Source organism: Lolium rigidum, chromosome 6 (assembly GCF_022539505.1).
Source record: "Lolium rigidum isolate FL_2022 chromosome 6, APGP_CSIRO_Lrig_0.1, whole genome shotgun sequence".
In the NCBI taxonomy this organism is placed as follows: domain Eukaryota; kingdom Viridiplantae; phylum Streptophyta; class Magnoliopsida; order Poales; family Poaceae; genus Lolium; species Lolium rigidum.
This window is the reverse complement of record NC_061513.1, coordinates 238,877,909-238,900,222: the sequence shown is the minus strand read 5'-3', so window position 1 is coordinate 238,900,222 and position 22,314 is coordinate 238,877,909. Positions and strand designations below refer to the sequence as shown.

Sequence of the window (22,314 nt, the reverse complement as noted above, 5' to 3'; positions counted from 1 at the left end):
AGGAAGGAAAGACGTTCGCATCCTGTCGTGGAGTCAATAATTTGGTCGATCCTCGGGAGGGGAAAGTGATCCTTTGGACAATGTTTATTGAGACACGTAAAATCGACGCACATGCGAAGGACTTTAGTGTTTTTCTTCGGCACCAACACTGGATTTGCTACCCATGTGGCCTCCGTATGCAGCTCTTTGATAAAACCAGCTTCTCTTAGTCGATCGATTTCTGACAGCATAGCTTTGCGGTTTGGTTCCGAAAAACGTCGCAAAGGTTGTTTGATTGGTCTCGCTAGTGGATCCAAGTTTAGGTGGTGCTCGGCAAGTTCCCTGGGTACTCCTGGCATGTCAGCTGGACACCATGCAAAGATTTTCCAGTTCTCACGGAGGAACTCGACGAGCGCGCTTTCCTATGCGAGGTCCATGTCATTTGTGATGGATGTCGTCTTTTTTGGATCCGTCGGGTGAATCTGCACCTCCTTAGAATTTTTCTCAGTGTTGAAAGTTGATTCCTTGTTGGGCCTCCCTACGTCCGGCAGCACATCATAATCGAGTCATGAGCCTTGACGCTGCGTACTCTGCTCGCATCCCGAAAGTTTCGATAGTCGATGAAAATCTTTGTCGCATTTATCGGCTAGCGCGAAGCTTCCTTTGACTGTGATTGGTCCCTTGGGTCCAGGTAACCTCCAAAGCAAGTACGTGTAATGTGGTACCGCCATAAACCTGGCATATGCTGGTCGCCCCAACAAAGCATGATACTGCGACGGGAAATCCACAACTTCGAATTCCAACCTCTCTATCCTGTAGTTTTCTCGGGTCCCAAACTGAACGTCGAGATTGATCTTCCCCAATGGGTAACTTGGTTTCTCTGGTGTAATGCCGTGGAAACGTGTGTCGGTTGGTTTCAAATTTGCGAGGGAAATATTCATCTTCCTTAGCGTATCCGCGTACATAAGGTTTAAACTCGCTGCCGCCATCTATGAATACTCGAGATACATCGAATCCGGCAATTATCGCTGGTAAGATCGGTCTTGACTGCCCTGGTCGAGGAACTTGCTGTGGATGATCAGCTATTGTGAAGCCAATATCTTGTCCTGACCAGTTAAGGTACTCGACTGTTGGTGGTGGTATTTTCTCTGCCATAAACACCTGTCGCGAGATTACTTTCTGAGCTCTATTGGATGGCCTCGCCTTTTCGAATCATCGAGACCGCTCCGTTAGAGTTAGGATCGACATAGGGCGGTGGAGCGAGTGCTGCCGCAATTCCGAGCCGATGTCGATTTTCGTCCGTAATCGCGGGAGGAGGTGGTAAGTGAATCTCACTCCCGGGTCCTTGAGGATTTCTATGTGCTTGCCTGAGCATTTGCATGTCCTGCCCATCTTAACATTGCCTGGAAATTTCGACAATATTTTTGCAAGTGTCCCGACTGTCTTTTTCCATTGCTATCAAGAAAGAAATGCATCTGACATGGCCCGTTCATCATCTCCTCGGGGGACACAAAAGGTCTCTGGAACCTTGGCCCGCTATTTTGCCTGTTATCTCTATTGTCACCTTGCTGTGCGTTGCTTCTCTGGTAGTCATCTCTACTGTTTCCTCCATTGTTTCCCCGAAAGCCAGCCGATATTTGGCCAGGTGCATCGTAACTTGAAAATTGACGGGGAAATCGGCGTCTATTTTGGAAATTTCGACTACGATCTTCCTCTGGGGACCTATGTCGTTTGTTATGTACCGCATCTTCGCCATCTGCCCATCTGTTTGCTATCTCCATTAAAGCTGATACTGTTCTTGGGTTTGTCCTCCCCAAGTCCTCCACGAAATCTCCTCGTCGAACTCCTGCAACAAATGCATCTATCGCTCTTTCGTCAGATATATTTTCTGCCGAGTTTTTGATGATGTTCCATATTTGAATGTACTTCCTCATTGATTCATCTTGCTTTTGTCGACATGACCTCAACTCCTCTAGTGTCGCAGGTTTCTTGCAGGTTGACCGGAAATTCTTGATAAACACATCCTCGAAACTTTCCCAGCTGTCGATGGAACCTGGGGAAGCTTTTTTATCCATGATCTGGCGGCTTCGCTCAGATGTATCTGGATGCTCTACATGGCTGTCGCTCTGGTCCCGCCTATCAATTTTACTGTCTCGAGGTAATCCACAAGCCAATCCTCAGGGTCTTGCAGGCCATCGAATTTCTTGAAACTATCGGGTAGCTTGAATCCTGATGGAACTCGAGTTTTTCGGACCCGTCGTGTGAAGCATGGGAGTCCACACATGTCCTCTTCAGCAAGTTCTGGTGAATGCCGACGTTCCCTTCTTTCTTGTCGTGCTCTATCAACTCTGGCTTGAGTTGTTGTGTCCCTGGCTCCACTTGCTCTTGGTGGATCTTGCACTGCTGCGGTAGGTCTCGGACTATTTTGCCTTGCAGTTCCTTCGGGAGGTGTGGCTGTGAACGCTGCTCCCATGGCTCCACATCCTGCCATGGCCATGTTGTACAGCGCTTCCCTTGGATCTCCGGGAGGTGGCCTGGACGCTAAGATGAAGGCTTGTGTCGCCATGTACCCTGCTTCCGGTGTTTTTGGGATAATATTCCCCCTCGTGTCAATTGACATAAAGGACATATCGAGGTTATGGATTAGAGTTTCTCTTTCAGCTTCTGGTATATTTTGCAGCCGAGATCTTGCTCTCCTCCGAGCTTCTCTGTGACTATCTCCCGAAGTTTCTGAGTGTCGACTTAATTCCGCTCGTCGCCTGCTTGATGCGGAAGCTGCCTCCCTTCTTCTGTTCAAAGCAGCTGTCTGTTTTTCCAACTCTCTTCCAGCTCTGGCGAGTCTATATTGATAAGCTTGCGGTTCTTCGATTGTAGCGAGTTGTCTCCATTGGTTCGAGCCATCTAGAGCTTTCGCAGCTCTATCCCAGGCTGCTTGTGGAAGTTGAACTCTGACACGTGGTGTGGGCCCAACATATTTAGTGCCCAAACCTCTCCTTAGATCTGAGGGATCGACATAAGGATTCCCCAAATCGTCGAAAGCCTCTGATGTTTCCTCTTGATCGCGACTTGCTTCTCCAATGGCATAGACTTGGTGATATTTTGGAGTTTTCGCTTTGCTTGGTTCGGTGACACCATCATAGAGATTGGTGAAGACCTTCCCAATAGAGATGGATTTGTCGATGAAGTCGAAGCTATCGGTGTCGCTTGAATCATCGCTTATATAGGAGTCCGCCGATGACTCGAAGGACATGTCGCTGAAGATTCTGGCGAGTTTTTCACTTGCCCTGCTGCCGATGAAGCGTGGCGACGAAATCTCCTTGTCGCTTGTCTCGACGGATGATACTGAGTTTGAGAAGTCAAGACCATCCGCCGATAATCCCGACAAAATCGGAACTTCGAGACGATACGATCCTTTTTTCTCGACGTGGAAGTGGAATTTTCCAAACGTCATCTTCATGGGCTCCTCCAGATACGCATATGCATCCAAACGGGAGGGCGGGTGAGGAATAAAATCAACGAGACCAGTTTCGATCTGTTTACCTCTCTCCATGATGTTGCTTGCTACTGATGAAGTCGACGATCTTGAACGTGCCATCGAGATCAGCTCCTTGTCGCCTCTAGACCCCACAGACGGCGCCAATTGACAAGGTATTAACTCGTCAATGCCTACGGATTGTAGACTAGGGTTTAGTTGGATGTAGAGGGCAAGTAGATCTCAAAGGTTTCAGCCGAAAAGTACTCGACGAATATGAAAGCTAGGGTTTTAGAAACAATGATTCGATGATCTTCGCGTCCCTCGACTCCCCTTATATAGGAGGCGGAGCCGAGGGATTCGTGTTGTACAAGTTACAAAGTCCGGGAAGGTTTCTAACTCATCCCGTAAGATTACAAATAAGACTTTCTATTACAACTCTAGCTTTCCTTAATAATATCTTGGGCTTCCGAATCTTCTTATTCTTCGGGTAATGGGCCTTCAGTAAACCCCGGGTACTATCTTCGGCAGGCCCATTAGGGATGCCTATGTCATTGGGTGCCATCCCTAATCACACAGGTTTGGCCTGGTGTGTGCTGGTGCTTGCTTAAGCATCAGTTGATGCTTGCAATGATCCATTGGATCATCTGCAAGGCTCTGGTGCATCAATTGCTTGTGTATTTCATTTATCTGTTTATCTTGCTTTACTAAATGGATGAATGATGTGAACTGCTTGCAGTGATGAACATTTCAATGAATTTGTTAGGCTAGATGGATGCCAACCATTGGTTGGGTACCCTAGCTCACTACTGAACCCTACTGGGTGATGATGTGGTGGCTTAAGGTGTTTGCTGTGGGTTGAGGTGGCCCTGGCAGCTCTTTGATGCTGTCATGGGTAGCTCCCTCTCTCTGTGGCTTGCTGTGGCTTTGTGGATGCATCTCTGGCAATTCCTTGTTGGATTTCCAGTGAGCTTTACTGTTGACAAACAAGAAATAGGCACAGGTTGCCTATCTGTCTGATGGTATTACTAGCTGTAGGTGCTAGATGAGTTGGGCTAGGCTAGCTGTGAATCCATCCTTTGCTGGATTTCCTTAGTTGTGCCACTGATTTGACATAACTAGTGTTCCCCTTGGATGATTTCCTATTGGCCTCTCCAATTGTTGCTTGCACCAAATGGTTTAGTAACCAGATGATGATACAAACAGGGTTTCTACCCTTTTTGCTTCTGTGACATATGCACATGCTTAATTTTGAGCAAAACCATGGTTTGCTCATGTTTATTTGGGTATACCTCACTCCAGCTCCTAGAAATGGGTGTTGGTGTAGAGGATTGCTTCTGTGATTGCTTGGTTTGCTTGCCCTGCTCCTCCTTGCAAGCTTGTGGTGCTTGATTAAATTCTGTGACTGTTTGAGCAGGTTGAACAGCAGTGGCTGTTCTTCCTGTTCTTGTGTTCTTGTGTTCTTGATGAACTTACCCAGCTGCTCCTGGTCGATGAATGACTAGGGTTTGGATGGAAAAAAGGTTTTATATGGTTTGCTCCTTCTCCTCTGGTCGACAACAAGGCCTGTCAGCTTGTTGGTGACTCACTGGCTGTGTGTGTGTGCTGTGATGCATGCACACACATTGGCTTGCTGTTGGGCATGCACAATGGTTGTGTGAGCAGCTTGTGTGCTTGCTGGTTGTCACATGTCCAGTGAATGGATCAGCTCGGCAGAGCTGTGGTCATATCCTCTCAATTTTACTTTCTTTTGCTAATCTGCCAAGTGGCTTTGCCACTTGGCATAACATTTGTTGTGCTTTATTTGTGAGTATGCAGGGACTTGGAGATGATCAAGATGAATTGCAAGATCATCTTGGTCAGGAATTGCTTGAAGATCAACTTGTAGTTTAGGAATTTTCATTAAGTTGTAATTTTCTTTCTTTTTCTTTCCATTTTGTCAATTCTTGTAATGTGTTGTAATATTTCAGTTCTGAATATTGTAAAGACAATGTATCTTGTGTGATTATCAATAAAGCTCCAATTTTCCCTATTGAGCTTTACTTAATATTTGTATTGTTCCTATTCTTTATTATATAATATTTGTTTAAAGAATTACCTCAATATTGAATTATGAGATATTCATCTTGTGTTTGAATTTGAAATTCAAATGCAACTTGTGTTTGAATTCAATCATGCAACTTAAGGTTGTAATGCACTTCTCTCCTCTCTTCTCAAAACCCTAGTTTAGTTAGGTGAGAAGCAAGTTTGTCGCACTCTCGAAACCCTAACCCTATAAGGTGTCGAGAGAGAAACTTGTCCCCCTTCGATGCAGTTTTGTTTTAAAAGCGCGAAATTTCCCCAGAATTTACGATGCAGTGCACATCCCTTTCTAAAATCTACCCCTCGATCGTCTCCAAACCTGGGACATTACAACCCCTTGGCGCAGGCCCAAGCCAGGCCGCGCCAATGCATGGTATGGCCGCCCTGCGCCTCCTCTTCGTCCCCCCTTTGGACTCTGTCTTCGTTACGGTAAAATATTGACTTCGGCTTTTGTTTAGTCCAATTTCAAGAATATTTCCTGTACAACTTTTCTGAAATACAAAACAACAGAAAACAAGAAACTGGCACTGTGGCATCTTGTCAATAGGTTAGTGCCGGAAAATGTATAAAAGTGCAACGAAGTGTAAACAAAATATATAGTAATTGGTGTAAAACAAGCACGGAGCATCAAAAATTATAGATACATTTGCAACGTATCAGCATCCCCAAGCTTAACTCCTGCTCGTCCTCGAGTAGGTAAGTGATAACAAAAATAAATTTTGAGGTGACATGCAGCCAACACAATCTTGATCAAGTTATTGTAAAAGCATTGTGAGATGGGATCAAAGTACTCTAAACATAGACATGATAGATATAATTCTAACAATAGAACTTAGCAACTATATTACAACATGAAAAGTAGCTCAAACAAAGGATCATGAATAATTATGCACCGAAAGCAACTGTTTATTTATGAGCATAGAGAAAACATAGCAAAGTGGTACTCAGCTTGTTCTTATGAAGTAGCAAAACATAAATGCCAGGACACCTTTAAAGTTTAAAGGGTGACTAGATACAAGTAATTTGAGAACAAGCAATTCCATAATCATGAATCAATCAATAATAGATTTTGGTACTACGCACATTATACTCAGAATGACAACTATGCTCTCTTAGTGGTGCATAAAGTAAGAAGGTGAAGACTCGACCTAAAAGTAAAAGAAAGGTCCTTCGTAGAAGGAAGCAAGATTAACAAGTTTTATAAATCTTCCAAAAAGTATGGTACTCATTAGCCTTGAGCTCTCATTGCCCCTATCATAAGCATCTTGAATGGTAAAGTTAATGTGAGGGAAAATATGAGCTATATGCTTGACAAATCACAAGTTGAAAATCTCGTGTTCCTTGAATACGAGTACCTAAACCTCATGCTACTCAACTTAGGTCTCAAATAAGTTCTTGTCATTGTAAGTATACATGTATCATCGAGAACGCCAATGGGTAGCTACTGCCCCATGATATGGAAGTACTCCTGCATAGGAGCAATCCCATGCCAAAATGATAAGACAAACAAACAATAAGCATCTCATCAATCCTTTTATTTACTATGGGTATAGCTTTTTATTGAAGATGCTTCATAGAATGCTCACTATGGTTCGCTCTAAATTTCCACCATGAATGATGCATGACTTAAATTAGCAGTCGAGACGTTTCTCTAACACATATACAAACTCCATGGACTTATAAGTTTCCATTTTATTTCGCATCGCTAGGCATCCTTGAACAAAAGAACATGACCTCAACTAAGTAGGAATAAGTGCAATGTTGAAAGCGTTCCCCATGAAAGCATGGTTGTGCTAACTCCCAACTCGCAATTTGCAAGCATATTATCTTCATAAAATAGTCACAATGGTTCAAGTTTATTAAGTGCAAGAAAGTAAATATGCCATCAAGTTCGTGAGAGCTTTACTAACTAATTTTCTCATGACAAAATTTAATTTGGAAGATAGATAAAAACATGATGAATATACTTGGAATAGCAATGATGCTAGTAGCTAGATATGGTGGACACAATTGGCACTTTGGTTTTTGGTGGTTGGATGCACGAGTAGAGCTCATACGCCGTACAGGCGAAGGCTAGCAAAAGACTAGGAGCGACCAACTAAGAGAGCAATAATGGCCATAATCATGCATAGCGACAAAACATTATTAATCAAAGCATAAAGTGATATCACAAGTCAAAAACTAAATGATCATAGAGGTTTTATTTGACTGGTTGTAGTCATAACATGGTATAAGCATGTGCCAAGTCAACCCAATAAAGCATCAAAGGAGAATACCACAATATTATGCTTTGTATGATGGAAACAAAACATGATTCTTTCAATAACACATTAAGCACTATCAGCTATTTGAGACAAGTCATGCTACAACAATAAATATTAAGCATATGACAAGAATAACATCCAACATGACATACCAAAGTCTATGCCACAGTCTAGACAAGCTTCCTTTGCATCACTATAAGCATGAAACATTTTACTCGTCTCCAACACGAATCAATTTATTTGAAACAACTCTCAGAGATGAAAAAAATATGGACCAGAGAGCTAATCATACATCAATAAAGAATACTAACAAGCTCTGAACAAAATTTGAGTGAAAGAACAAGAGCTAAACGCAGTACTAGCAAACTAGAACACTCGCAGAACAATAGAAGTGAAAACTAGAGCATTCTATGGAATTAAAACATAGTGTGCCATTCTCTAAAACAAATATGGTGGGACCCAACAATATGCTAAAGCAAACAAAACAAAACTAAAATAAAAACAAAAATAAATACGCTCCAAGAACAACACATAGCATATGAAGCAATAAAAATATAGCGCATAGAAAGATGACCTGATGCTTTATTGATGAAGAGGGGATGCCTTGGGCATCCCCAAGCTTTGACGCTTGTACCTCTTGGATATTTATTGGGGTGACATGGGCATCCCCAAGCTTGAGCTTTTGTACATACTTCATCTCATTACACCATTCTTCTCTCCCTACACTTGAAAATTTCCTTCATACAAAACTTCACACAATTCTTATTAGCTTCCAGCATTAGTGCAATCAAAATAACAAATCCACTTGGTCCAGTTCTAACATATATAAAACATCCATTAAAACATTAGCTACTGTAGCAACTTCTTTAAAAAGATTTTTCTCTCAAAAGAACTAAAAAAAAAGATTAAGAGGCAAATGTAAATAGTGGCAGAAATCTATCAAAATAGAACAGCATGTAAAGATCGATTTGTTCGAAAATCCTCTGTTGCTCAGATCAAAAAGTGCTCAACTAACGAAAGTTTTATAATAACCTGAGGCATATGCTAAAAATTTGGAAGCTCCAAATTACGTTCTTCCTGGGAATACGATTTTTTTTTGGCGATGGCACAGAATCTGTATCAGGACAGCAACTTCCCCAAATCTTAACTTACTTTCTTCCTATTAGAGGCTATTCTTGGCAAAAAATGAAATAAAAATGATAAAGATAGGTTATTACAGAAGTAAAAATTTCCAAGACTCATCATAAGAAAAATTACGGAAATAAAACATAGGTTATTTTCCAAGAGTGCTTTTCTTTAACGCCTTTCAGCTAGGCTCAGTAGTTTGAGAAGATACTCACATAAGAAATATGAATTGAAGCAAAAGAGAGCATCAAGGAGCAAATATGAAACAGATTTAAGTCTAACCCACTTCCTATGCATAGGAACCGTGTACACAAATAAATCCACAAACAACAAAGTGACAAGGACAGGAAGATAAAACAAGAGTAACTTCAAAACTTCAGCATATAAAGAGGTTTTTTAGTAACATGAAAACTTCTACAACCATATTTTCCTCTCTCATAATAACTTTCAGTAGTATCATGAATAAACTCAACAATATAACCATCACATAAAGCATTCTTATCATGAGCCACATGCATAAAATAATTATTACTCTCCACATAAGCATAGTCATTCTTATTAATAGTAGTGGGAGCAAATTCAACAAAATAGCTATCATTATTATTCTCATCACCATAATCATCAAATATAGGAGGCATATTGTAATCATAATTAATTTTCTCCTTAATAATAGGTGGACTGAAAATATTATATTCATCATTGTAATCATCATATATTGGAGGTATAGTATCATCATAAGCAATAGAATAGTTATCTTCCAAAGTGTGTTCATTTGTAAACATATCATCATTGGAAGGAACATGGATAGTACTAATAGTACAACAATTATTATCATCATCATTTTCAGAATTGGTACCAAAGATATTTTCAATATCAAAAGTATTGTGCTTTTCCGAATCATGATTACTACTATGAATGAACGCCGGTGAGCACATGGGTAGGTACGCACGCATCTATCGATCGACGCGTGGCTAACGTTGTTCGTTTGTCGTTGGATTCATCGCTAGCTGTCTGTGGGTGGCTTGGCATGAAAAGGAATCACGACAGCCATGCAAGACAAAAACACACAGCTTTGCCTTCTGATCGATGTTCGTTTGTTTCTTGGCCTAAGAATTGAAAATTTAAATGATCCACTTCATAGCAAAGTTCACAAATAAAAGGGTAGAGGGCATAAACTATTTTACCAAGATCATTTAAAGCCCTGTCCTACATTCTAGTTTTTTCATTCCTGTGATGGATACAATATTCTTCTTCGATTTGATTCTTTTCACAAGGTATAAGTGATCCACAAAAATTAACATGCTTATAAGAAATAGTACTTTCAGAAGTTTGGGCATGTGTATTGCAATCATTAATAACAATTTCATTTTTCATGCAAGTGTCTTTAAAAGGTTCATGATATATATCCCAATTTCCTTTATGAACATTAATATGAGAAGCAAAGGCTTTACAGCAATCAAGAATAATTTGAGAATCAATACCATATTTAGCACTAAGCTCTTGAAAATTAGCAGTTTCAGCGAAAGACTTAATGCAATCATACTCATAGTTTATACCTGATTCTTTACCTTTGTTGTTATCCCAATCTTCGGTATTGCTTTGAATTGTTTCAAGAAGATCCCACTTAGCTTCAACCTCCTTACTTGTGAAAGATCCCTCCAAACAAGCATCTAGATAGTCCTTGTACTGTCCTGAAAGCCTTGCATAAAAATTATTAATAACAATATTACTGAAGAACTCATGAGTGGGACATTTGAGCATTAGCGACTTCAATCTTCCCCACGCTTGGGCAATACTTTCTCCATCATGAAGATGAAAATTATAAATATAATTCCTATGTAAATGCATTTCATGAGGAGGATAAATTTAAAGTAAAAGAGAGATTCAAGCTCCTTCCACTCCGAATGATGAGGATCATCTAGTAGCTGATACCACTCCCTTGCTTTGCCCTTAAGTGACAATGGAAATAATTCTTCATGCCATTTTCACTTGATAAACCTGCAATTTTTAAACAACTCACAAAGTTCTTTAAGTGTCAACAAGTGATCACTTGGATGGACTGTTCCATCCCCTGCATAACGTTTATCCATGATCTTTTCAACAATTTTCATAGGTATTTTAAAAAGAAATACTTTCAGTACGTTGATTTAAAATATCACAAGCATCATTAAAATTATCACACATGGGAGATAAAATATCATCAGAGCAAATTTTGTCCTGTAAAGCTGGGTGATTACAAAGATCATAAAAACTAGCTTCCCCAACCTTAGACTTTTCTACAATATTAGCAATAATGGTGTCCAAAGAATTCATACTAATAACATTTCTACTAGCATGCAAGTAAAGTTCCATTGATTTTTTAATTTTCTCTTCAAATACCTCATGTCCTAACTCAAGATAAATACTATAAAGCTCTGTAATTTTTGTAGTGTTTTCCATTAAGCCTAACTAGTGAAAAATAAAAACAAGAAACAAAAAGATATAATTGCAGAATCTAAAGGAAATAACTTCGAGCACTCACCAGCAACTAGAAAACTTAGTAGCCAGAGGATGTGAGTACCTTTTACCTCACCTCCCCGGCAACAGGGTCAGAAAAGAGCTTGATGTCTACGCACACTTCTATTCTTGTAGACAGTGTTGAGCCTCCAAGTGCAGAGGTTTGTAGAACAACAGCAAGTTTTCCTTAAGTGGATCACCCAAGGTTTATCAAACTCAGGGAGGTAGAGATCAAAGATATCCCTCTCAAGCAACCCTACAATTACGATACAAGAAGTCTCTTGTGTCCCCAATACACCCAATACACTTGTCAGGTGTATAAGTGCACTAGTTCGGCGAAGAGATAGTGAAATACAAGTACTGTGGATGATTGTAAGTAGTAGTTGCAATCTGAAATAAAAATGACAGCAAACAAACATGTAGCAGAACTGGTTGTAAATGGTGTTTCAATACTTGGAAACAAGACCTAGGGATCATACTTTCACTAGTGGACACTCTCAACAGTGATACCATAAATGAATACATAGATATTATCACATCACTATGCTACTATGAACCACTCTCCGGTTTGATAACAAACACAAATTCACTGCATAGGGATGCATAAGCACTCCTTAAAATTCGCATTCCCAATCTATGGACGCCCCACGCTGTCACTTTGAGCATACAAAGATTGTACTAACTAGTCAACACAATTTATAAGTATTTCTGTAAATTAGGCTTAAGAACAAACACGGTGTGCACACTGTCACGTTCACACCGTTGGACAAGGTGTCCCCGGAGATCACATAATAAAACCACTTGAGTAGCACAATAGTTGAAGAATAACATCTACTTATTCAACTAGATTACAAAGCTCATGATCACATAAAGATCATACATGGAGAGACAGATAGACCACATAACTACTGGTAAAGCCCTCAGCCTCGAGGAGAACTACTGACTCCTCATCATGGGAGTCAGCAATGGCGATTAAGATGGCGGTGGAGTCGATGGAGATGGCTCTGGGGGCAATTCCCCGTCGCGGCAGGTTACCGGAACAGAGACTTCTATCCCCCGAATCTTGTCTATGACAACAGCGGAGCTACGGAAATTTTAGTGGGTGGAGGCTGATTGATTTAGGGTTCACGCATCGGGATGCTTCTTATAGGCGGAAGGGAGGGGTCGGTGGAGGCCAGGGTAGCCCACACCACCCCTTGGCACGGGCCCAGGCCAGGCCGCGCTAAGACATGGTCTAGCCGCCCTGCGCCCCCTCTTCGTCCCCCCTATGGACTCTATCGTTGTTACGGTAAAATATTAATTTCGGCTTTTATTTCGTATAATTTTGAGAATATTTTCTGTACAACTTTTTGAAATACAAAATAGCAGAAAACAAGGAACTGTGGCATCTTGTCAATAGGTTAGTGCAGAAAATGTATAAAAGTGCAACAAAGTGTAAACAAAACATATAGGAATTGGTGTAAAACAAGCATGGAGCATCAAAAATTATAGATACGTTTGCAACGTATCATGAGTCACCAATCTCTCTGTCTTGTTCCATGTGTTGGAGCCTTGTACTACAAATGCATCATGCCCATGGTGAGTGTCTTTCTTGTTGTCCCTCAATAAATAGCAACATAAGCAATATGCTTTATCTTCCTTCTCACTGTACTCCAGCCAATTAACATACTGATCAAACCACCCGGGAATGAATCTCCTCTTCATTTTCTTCTTCCCAATTAGCTTGTAAGGAAATAATCGGCCATTCTCTTTCTTTTAGCTGGATCCCTAAATAGCTTGTTCAAATCGACGATTTGAGGCACAGAAGAATTATATCTTTGTACAGCTGGTGCATTTCCATTTGAACTCTCGGTTTTGGTGTTGACATTTGCAGGGGCTGAACATGTGTGGGTTTCTTTATCAAATACCTCTCCATTGTCCTCTTCTTTCTTCCATGTTAATTAATTGAAACAACATATTGTAACTTGTAGGAATTCGTATCACATAAGTCCAAATTTCTAGGTCTAGTAAGGATTGCCAGATTTCATTCAAAGGAATTCAAAAATTCTGAACTTTTTCTCATAGATCACACATAAATCCTTATTCCTAGATTTCAACCTAGTAGTACTAGACTTGAAGAAAGTGTACGGAGTAGAGAGTACATGGAAACGAACAAGAATTGAAGAAAAGATCGTGGAATCTACAAATACGATTAAATAAAGATTGCAAATACAAAAGAATCGATGAACCCTAGCATTGTGTATAGACTACATGGTTAAGCTTACCTTGAAGGTCATGATTCAAGGGTGGCCGCCGGTGGCCGGCTCCCAGCGGTGGCGGTCGGAGAGGATCGTCCACGATGGCTAGGACGGCGGAGCACTTCCGTCGGGAGCGAAAGAGCCAGAGTCACAGACAGTGGCAGACCCAGGACAAAAACTAACTGGGGGCCAATGTATAAGAGAACTCATTTATATATCGTCTTGTAATCACTAATATGTGAATGCTATAAATAAAAGGTATATATATAGTAGTTTCCCATAAATACCTTCATCGATATATCCCAAAGTAGTACATCAAAAAAGATTACAACAACTTTGTTTCTCAATTCTCATCCGCCAATTACTGAAGTGAACAAAATTTATAGATGACAAAGCTTCAGATATCCCAATAGTTCTTATATTGCAAGCAAGAATAATAAACTTGCATATAGTTGTTGTTACCTGTCATGAGAAAAAAACACACGCATTAGCCATGTAAATAGTAATGGAAGTGGTATATATATAATAGGTTAAGGTATAAAGTCGTTACACTTCATTCCTCCCGCGACGATTTTTCAACTTGTGAAAAAGATCAACGATCGCTTCATTAGTAATTGTTTCCAGCATTTGCTTTTCCACGAAACAAATGAGGCTATAACTCATATAATCATCACCAATTTTATTACAAAGTGCATGCGTCACAATCTTCATAGCTGAGAAACATCTCTCAACGGTGGATGTGGCAACGGGAAGTGTTAGCGCTAACTTCAGAAGGCGATATACCAAAGGATGTGAGAGATGCTTCCTTGTATCCGCCATCAATTTAGCTAGATCAGTTATACTGTCCAAGTTAGAAAACCTTGCATCATGGAGTATTCTATCGATGTATAGGCCAAGTTCATGCTCAAGAGTTACCATCTCATTGTGATTAAAGTCATCCGGATAAAATTTAGCTAACTCCACCAACTTCTCCTTATCAAAATGACAAAATAAATCACTTGGGTTACACAGAAGCAATTCTGAATTTACCTCATTGAACCTGTCATTGAACTCTTCTCCTAGTAAATCTAGAGCAGCAAAGGAACAATCAACTAAATAGTGGTGCTCATTATTAATCCCAGTCTTCTGTCTTGGCTTCTTTGGGTTCACGTAGGCATTTTCCATGTCCACTACTGAAATGTCATACTTCTCACAGAAAGAATGTAGCTTCTTCATAAGATAATTAAAGCCCTCATTGGTTCTAAGATTTCTCAACTCCCTCTTAGCAGATTCCACATCTGAAATAGCATTTATAATGTCTTTATCCTTTCTTTGCAAGGTTTTTGACAACTCATTTGTTAAAGCTAATATCATCATCATCATTTCCAAATCGCTGATGAGAACTGATATCATATCAAAAAAATCTCCAACATCAAATATGTCCTTCGCAATGGCCACAACAACCAAGTTGAGCTTATGAGCGAAGCAATATATGTAATATGCTGATTTGTTCTCGCTTTTAATTTTAGCTTGCAACCCATTAAACTCGCCGGACATGTTACTAGCTCCATCATAACCTTGTCCTCTAATTTGTTTTAGACTCAAACCAAGATCTGCAAATATAAAATCTATGCAGGACTTGAGATAATAAGCTGATGTCTCCTCCACATGGGTAACACCAACAATTTTTTCTTGCACGAGCCCACATTTATCAACTCACGGAGACACAGAGGCAATACAAAACACGGCGCCGCTTCGTTTTCTCGTTTTTGGAGGTTTCGGCTCACCCCGCATCTTCTCGTCTTCTTTTTTCATGGGCTTTTTGATAAATAGAAAGATGAGTGGGGGCCGTTGCAGTGGGCTGACTAGGGGCTGTGCTAGACAAATAGTAGATACATATAAGGAGGACCGAAATTTGAGTGGGGGCCGGGGCCCCCAGTCATCCTAATGTGCGTCCGCCCATGCATTAGTTACGCTCCTAATTGCACATTACCCCATCGTTTAGGCCCCCGGGTGATTGTCCTCCACATCAACTCGATCATTCAAACCTAGTCATATTCATCCCGCTCCACGTCATGTCTTTTTGACTCGATTTGTAATTAAAACCTTCATAATCAATGACATAGACAAAGCTTTTACCTTTGTTTCAAAAAAATATCCATCCCTTTCCACTTGCAATTTCACTTGCCAAGTTCTTTACATTGCATATTTCATACCACCTGTATATATTTCGTAAAGATCATGCATCACATGGTTGCTGCTCCCTCCGTTCACAATTACCTCGTGTTTTGGATTAATTCAAAAAGTCTAAAGTTTGACTTAATATTTAGGAAACAACATCTATAATATAAAATCTATGGTATTAGAATCATCATAATGTATATTTTAAATTATATGCATTTGATATTGTTGATTTTTTCTTCTATTTTTGGTCAAGTTTTACAAATTTTGGTATTGACTAAACCCAGAACGCGAGTACTACTTCCATTCTAAAATCTAAGCCTTTTACAAAACTAATTTAGCTATCTAAAAAGTATTATATTTCGGAACGCAAATAATAGTTGTGAATGAACGGAGTAGTAGAGAGTAGACCAATCCTATCGCTTGGGGTCATGGAATCTCTGATGGGCTGATGGCTGAGTCGCCTCGTGTGGCCGCTCATAGGGCACATGTTATCCGTGGAGGATATGCTGCCTCGTCCAAATGTTATGAAATCCGTAATAAAATTAGGTAGTGCAATGCAAACGGGACACAGGCTACGCACAGTGTTAGGCTGGTCATAGTGCATAGTATCATATACTATCTCTCTAGTGGGTGGTATTATAGAGTAATATCATAACCTTCTAAATTTATTATTTTGTAGAATTCCAATGTAAATCTATGTACAAGATCTATTTATCATTTACTTTTCTCGTAACTACGCTATGATACAGTATCCACATATGTTACTCTAATCCTATATCTTCTCTTAATTACATGTCACATCATTATTTTTGTTTGCCTAGGATACATAATACTATCTACTATGATACTAGCACTGTTGTCAGCTTTATGATTGTGCATCCGTTACGCGCCCATGCCTAATGACGAGGAGTAACCTGCCCGCCGGCCGGTGAGTGCAGCCGTCGGCATGTGAATGAATGATTTGCATCGATCCGCTGAAGTTATCGCGGCACCATAATATATGTTGCATGTACTCCCAACTTCCAACGGCGTCGAGTACGTCAGCGTAAGTAAAACACACCACATTCCTCCTTCATCAAATTACTGTGGGGCGGTACCTGCGCAGGCTCTTGGCCACGGTCACTTGAGTTGAGCAATGAAAATTCTGCATCTGTTACAAAGCGATCTCATTTTAGATACTAGTGTGCAAGAGTGATCGATTTTATCGGCCTATGCATTTCCTCGTAGGATGATGAAACAAAGAAAATTACATGCATGTCGTGTCATCCCAGCGGTTCAATTTGGAGTCTTGACTATATATGAATCCACTCGTTCAGCTAGCTAGACAAAAACAGATCAACGGGCCACCTGTTCCTGCAGCTAGTCAAAGTCGCTCTGATGGAGAAGAATTGTTTTGTGGTGCGGCGGCCTAACACTCCGATGGCGACGGTCGAGAGCGGAGCTTATGGCATGGTGGTTCTGCTTTGTCCTAACTTGTCTAAAGCTCGCCAGAACGCCATAATGGTGGCGGCGTATGATCGTCGAGGTGACTATTGTCAGTCTTGGTTGCACCTTTTCTTTCCACGTCTCGTTTAGGCGCTTAGATCAGCAAACCAATGATTCATCTGGTACGAACAACCAGTCAACAACATAGTAGTAATTGTGTTCCCTCACAAAAGAAAACACATGACAGTGTTAGTGCGCCATTCAGTATTTTCACTCTATGTTACCCGGTGTCATCATCGGTTTCTCACTTTAAGAATTTTAATGTGGAGTTTGACGCCGGGTTGACTGTTGTTCGAAGTTGGACAACTTTGTGCTGCCCGGCCTGCTGTATTAAATGGGTGTGGCTATTAGAACGAACTCAGATAATGTGATTAAATCTTAGTTGCAACACTCATATTGCAACTGATAACTAGCACGAATTATAATATAAACTAGATGATACCCCGCGCGTTGCGGCGGGATTCGAAGGTCAAAAATATTTGAAAAAAATAAGAAATATTTTAAAACAGTTAATTTACCACACCTTCAAAATAAACCAATTTTATGGTATCAATAAATTCATGATCGATGAGAACATGTCAAAAATTGTAAGCAGAGTATAAAACAACTCATTACAAATGAAAGGTACTTATACCCATGAAGTAAGAATAGTACCACATTGGATGTTAAAAATGTTTGTAATACTATATCGGCTGCAATATTTTACACAATGGTTGGTCAATTTGTTTCAACCATTTTGAAAAGACACACGATTCGATTGCAGTTAACATAATATAAATTTCAAGGCACGGGGAAGTAGTTTGTCCCAAGCTAATTGTTTATGTGTATCCTTACAACTACTATGATATGAAGGCTGACAGTAAAAAAAATATAACAAATTTGCAAACAAAAAATAGTTAGACTGAAGCAATTCTACATTAATCAAAGGTAGACAATTTATAACGATAATTACATGGGAACCTGTTACATATTCTATAATTTTAGATTTCGAAATTTCAAATGACTTCCACGTTTTTGAAAGAAAGAGACTGCCATTGCAGAGCACAGACAAAAAGCGTGCGCCTCGATCTTCCTCTAGATATATGCCCGCATGTTGTGCAATCGTGCGCCTGTCTGCTCACAAATACAACACAAACTTACATTAGCAGATATGCCAGGGAGGGAAGCACGAGTGATAAAGGTATGGGGCTGGGAAAAAAACTCTATAAACCATACCAAAATAATAACCTGAATGCATATATATTGGTGAGTTACAACAATAGAAACAGCGGATGGGTAGGTAGATGCTGACCGAGCGATTTATCTGATCTAGTGCTAGCTCTTGCCACTTGGGCACATCCATCATCTTCAGTTTTCGGCAACATCTAATGAAACATTGAGCATTAGAATTCTGTAGATCAAATCGAAACAAATATTAATAAGACATGTTGGAGCAATAATCTATGTCCAAAATCAATCAACTTAAGTTGCAGCAGCACCAATCATTCACCAATTAGGAGCGGTAATTGAGAAAAAATGAGTTCAGGCATCCACTTACCTCATGTATATTAAGGAAGATCAGGGCCAAGGATTTAAAGGGACGACATAGTAGAAGCTATCTAGGAGGTCTTGCACAAATATATGCCAGATCTGATTCCCGGCCAGGTTGGGGATTCTGAAAGCTATCCATCTTTGCAAACGGACATACGCAAATTGCAAAGAAATAGCTACTATTGTTGTGGTCTGTAGCCAATAATATGTTCGAACATATGCATTATTTCACGGAAGGTAAGCAATAAATTAGTATAACATTATTACGAAAATAAAAAGTGCATGCGCTCTTGACGGAAGGTAACTAATAAATTAGTACAACATAATTGCGAAAATAGGAAGTGCATGCGCTAAGGCAATCAACGGAAATTTGAGAGGGGGTTAGAGGATGCGTACCAACCGAATAAGGCGCTATGTATTGTGGATGATTATCAGCAGATGGAGAAGCCAATCAACGGAAATTAACACCCATCGACCAGACTGAGAAGGCATGAAATCCCAAGAAACCTGAAAGAAATCCCAAGAAATCCGGAGCGCGTGAGGTAGCAGCAGCCAAAATCTTGCAGGTGTAGTTGCAGCGGGATTTTTTTTTGCCATTTGCAAATGATAATGCCGAATATGCAAATCACATGAAACAGAAAATAGAAAAAAGGAGTCATGGGCAGACATCAGATATTTCTGAGCATTCAAGGTCATCTTTAATTCTTTATAGATGATCTATATAACAAATAGGAACCATATGAAGGTTCACCCGATTTGTACATGTTGAAAAGTAGCAGCATGATCCACACAATAAAAAAGTAGCAACATGCTTGGTAGCTCTATGCTTTGATCTTTATTTGAAATCATGTTAACATCACCTAAGTTACTGTAAAGGATAGAGAGGGGTAGTCATGAACCTTCATATAGAACAAAAAAAAATGCCACCACTGATAGAAAGGGTATAATGATCGGGTCACGTATACAATCTTTGGTATATGAAAAACTCTTATAATTTTAAGCTTCCTGGATGTACGCATTGAACTGAACAGGAGTACTATAATAAACTATGTGTTAGGTCCAGTAGAGATCAAAGAGTGTTAGAAGATAACCCCCGGAATAAAATAGCATAGAATGGAAAAAAAACATGATTTGAGAAAAGAAAACGTTATATAGGCAGGGCCATGACATCTTTTGTATGCATTTTTAAAGATGTTGGCTGATGGGTTAAGCAAGTAATCAGTTATCACCCTTGTGATCTGCAATGTATACTGAACCGTTGGCTATTTATATCTGAAACGGAATATATGATTTACAGAGATATCATGTATAAAATTAGAATTATCAGTTACCTTCACATTTGATGAACATCAACTTGCAGGAATTAATTGTAGCACAACAACAACAACCTTTCCAGAGAACAACGATCATCGTTCGATAACTGCATGTTTTTGTGTTGTTTAAATTATCTCCATACACCATATTTCATATCCTCGAGTGGTGTTCTTAGAAATCCATAAATATGGTCCAAACATGAACTCCGATCATATGGGAAAATGCAGAGAACTATTGATAATTTTTTTGGAACCAATGGCTGATGAAAACAACTAAAGAGTTGCATATTCAACCTGGATCAAGCATGGTATGAACAAAAGTGTGGCATGGAACCATCAAGAGTCAGGACTTCACTTGCAGTTCATTAAACATTTCAGGTTCACCTGAAGACAGTACATACCAGTGCCATTCGGCAGTTAAAGGAAGTAGATACCACCGAAGAAGAGGTTCACAGCTCAAAGTCTAACCTCATTGAGCTCGTAGATGAAGTCAAACATGCAGCAGACGCGGATACGCAATAGGTATTGGTATCCAAGTTGTGGTGTACTTTATAGCCATGGCGCGTCTTAGGTTCAGCTTCCATCCCTACACTTTACATGTAAGAGAAAAAAGGAGTTGATAAATTAGACCATATATAGAAGCATAGTGCAATCAATAGGTTCTGTATGTTTGCGCACATACTGCAGGTTTTCGGTGTGACCCATAAAAATATCCATGACCATGGCTACTAAAGGTAAAATACGATTTCCTTCTTGATCTAAAGGAAGAAAATTTTTCCTCATTTTATAAATGGGAGAAGAACCACGGCCAGAAAAGATGGATCCCAGAAGCAATAACGAAATATACTTTATACTTACCTGCCCAAATTTGACCAGTTATCATAATCTGATGGCCTCGTTCGCATTTGATCAAACAGTTTGGCTGCACGCTGTAGACCCTAGAAAAGAAGCAAATGACGTGTACAGAGTAGTCATCAAGGGAGAGTGCGTCCAATGCCAGCATCATGGACGGGTTTGTAGAAAATCTCCAATAATCTGGGAAAACCAATCGAGCAAGGACAGAGAACAAACTTAACCCAGCGACCACAAATACTAAGATATACCTTACCCAACCAGGAGGTGTTGATTGTTTTCATGGCGGAAAGCAGGGGCGGAGCCAACAGGGTGTAAGGGTGGGACGTGCCCCACCCTAAGAAATTAGCTTGTTTGCCTATAGTATAATAATTGTCTTCTGATAGAACGCATTAGAGCTAGCCTAGGCAATGAAAATCCATCCACTAGACAATGTGTCTTCCTCATCCGCCGAACTTCCTATTCCCCATCGAGACCCGATCAATCTTAACATCTCGGTCATCAGGCAGTAGACACACGGGTGGCCCTGGGTGCTGATGCGATCTGCATCTCCAGGAAAGGAACCAAAGGTGAGACACAAACGAGCCATACAAATAGCAATGACAGATGGCTGCAGCCACCAGTAAGCTAAAGCGCGGCCGGCGGTCCTTGCTGATAAATTAAGGACTCTCTAAGGACAAGGCAAAATCTGAGGAGTTTTTCCGTTTTCAAATTCCGTTCTGTGTGCGTCAGGTGCTAGCTCCATGTCTCTTGTTCTTCTTCAGTTGTGTAGTTTTTATTCTAGATTTGTATACTTGTTCATTAGTGATCAATGAATATAGAAATTGACTCAATGTCATAGAGAATTGGTTAATTAGTTTGTATTTTTAGCACTAAAGAACTGTTGAAACATGAAGAGAGCAGTGACATTGCATCTCTTTAAGTATTTGCAGTATATAATATTTTTATATGCAAGGTTTAGACTTCATGAATAAACCTTCATTGTGCTTTTCAGTAAATTTGTAAATGTATATACATAGGCATGCTATTTTCGTAATATTGAAGAAAAAAATTGTGGTTGCCCCACCCTAACATAAAATCCTGGATCCGCCACTGCCGGAAAGGGATTGATGTACCGCAGATGCAATACTTAATAAGACATCGCAGACACTGATCCGCTGCCGGCGGCGTCCTGCTTGCTTGCTGGATGAAGCCGGAGGTGGAGCTGGGCGGCAAAGTCGAGCTGGAGGATCCGGGGACGGGAGAGGAGGCGGTTGACGACGCAGACGTTGGGATGTGCTGCAGATCCGTCGGGCGGTGCTGGAGGCGAGCGCTGG

General features: G+C 40.3%; 1 protein-coding gene across 1 annotated transcript in view; it reads right to left on the bottom strand.

The window, feature by feature from the left end:
* The window catches only part of LOC124663854, a 31,126-nt gene extending 15,935 nt beyond the window's left edge, over window positions 1-15,191 (bottom strand). Inside the window, 2 exon segments of the mRNA XM_047201505.1 lie at window positions 14,021-14,117; window positions 14,685-15,191. Of these exon segments, the coding sequence (XP_047057461.1) occupies window positions 14,021-14,117; window positions 14,685-15,191 (604 nt within the window).
* Between the last annotated feature and the right edge of the window lie 7,123 nt (window positions 15,192-22,314).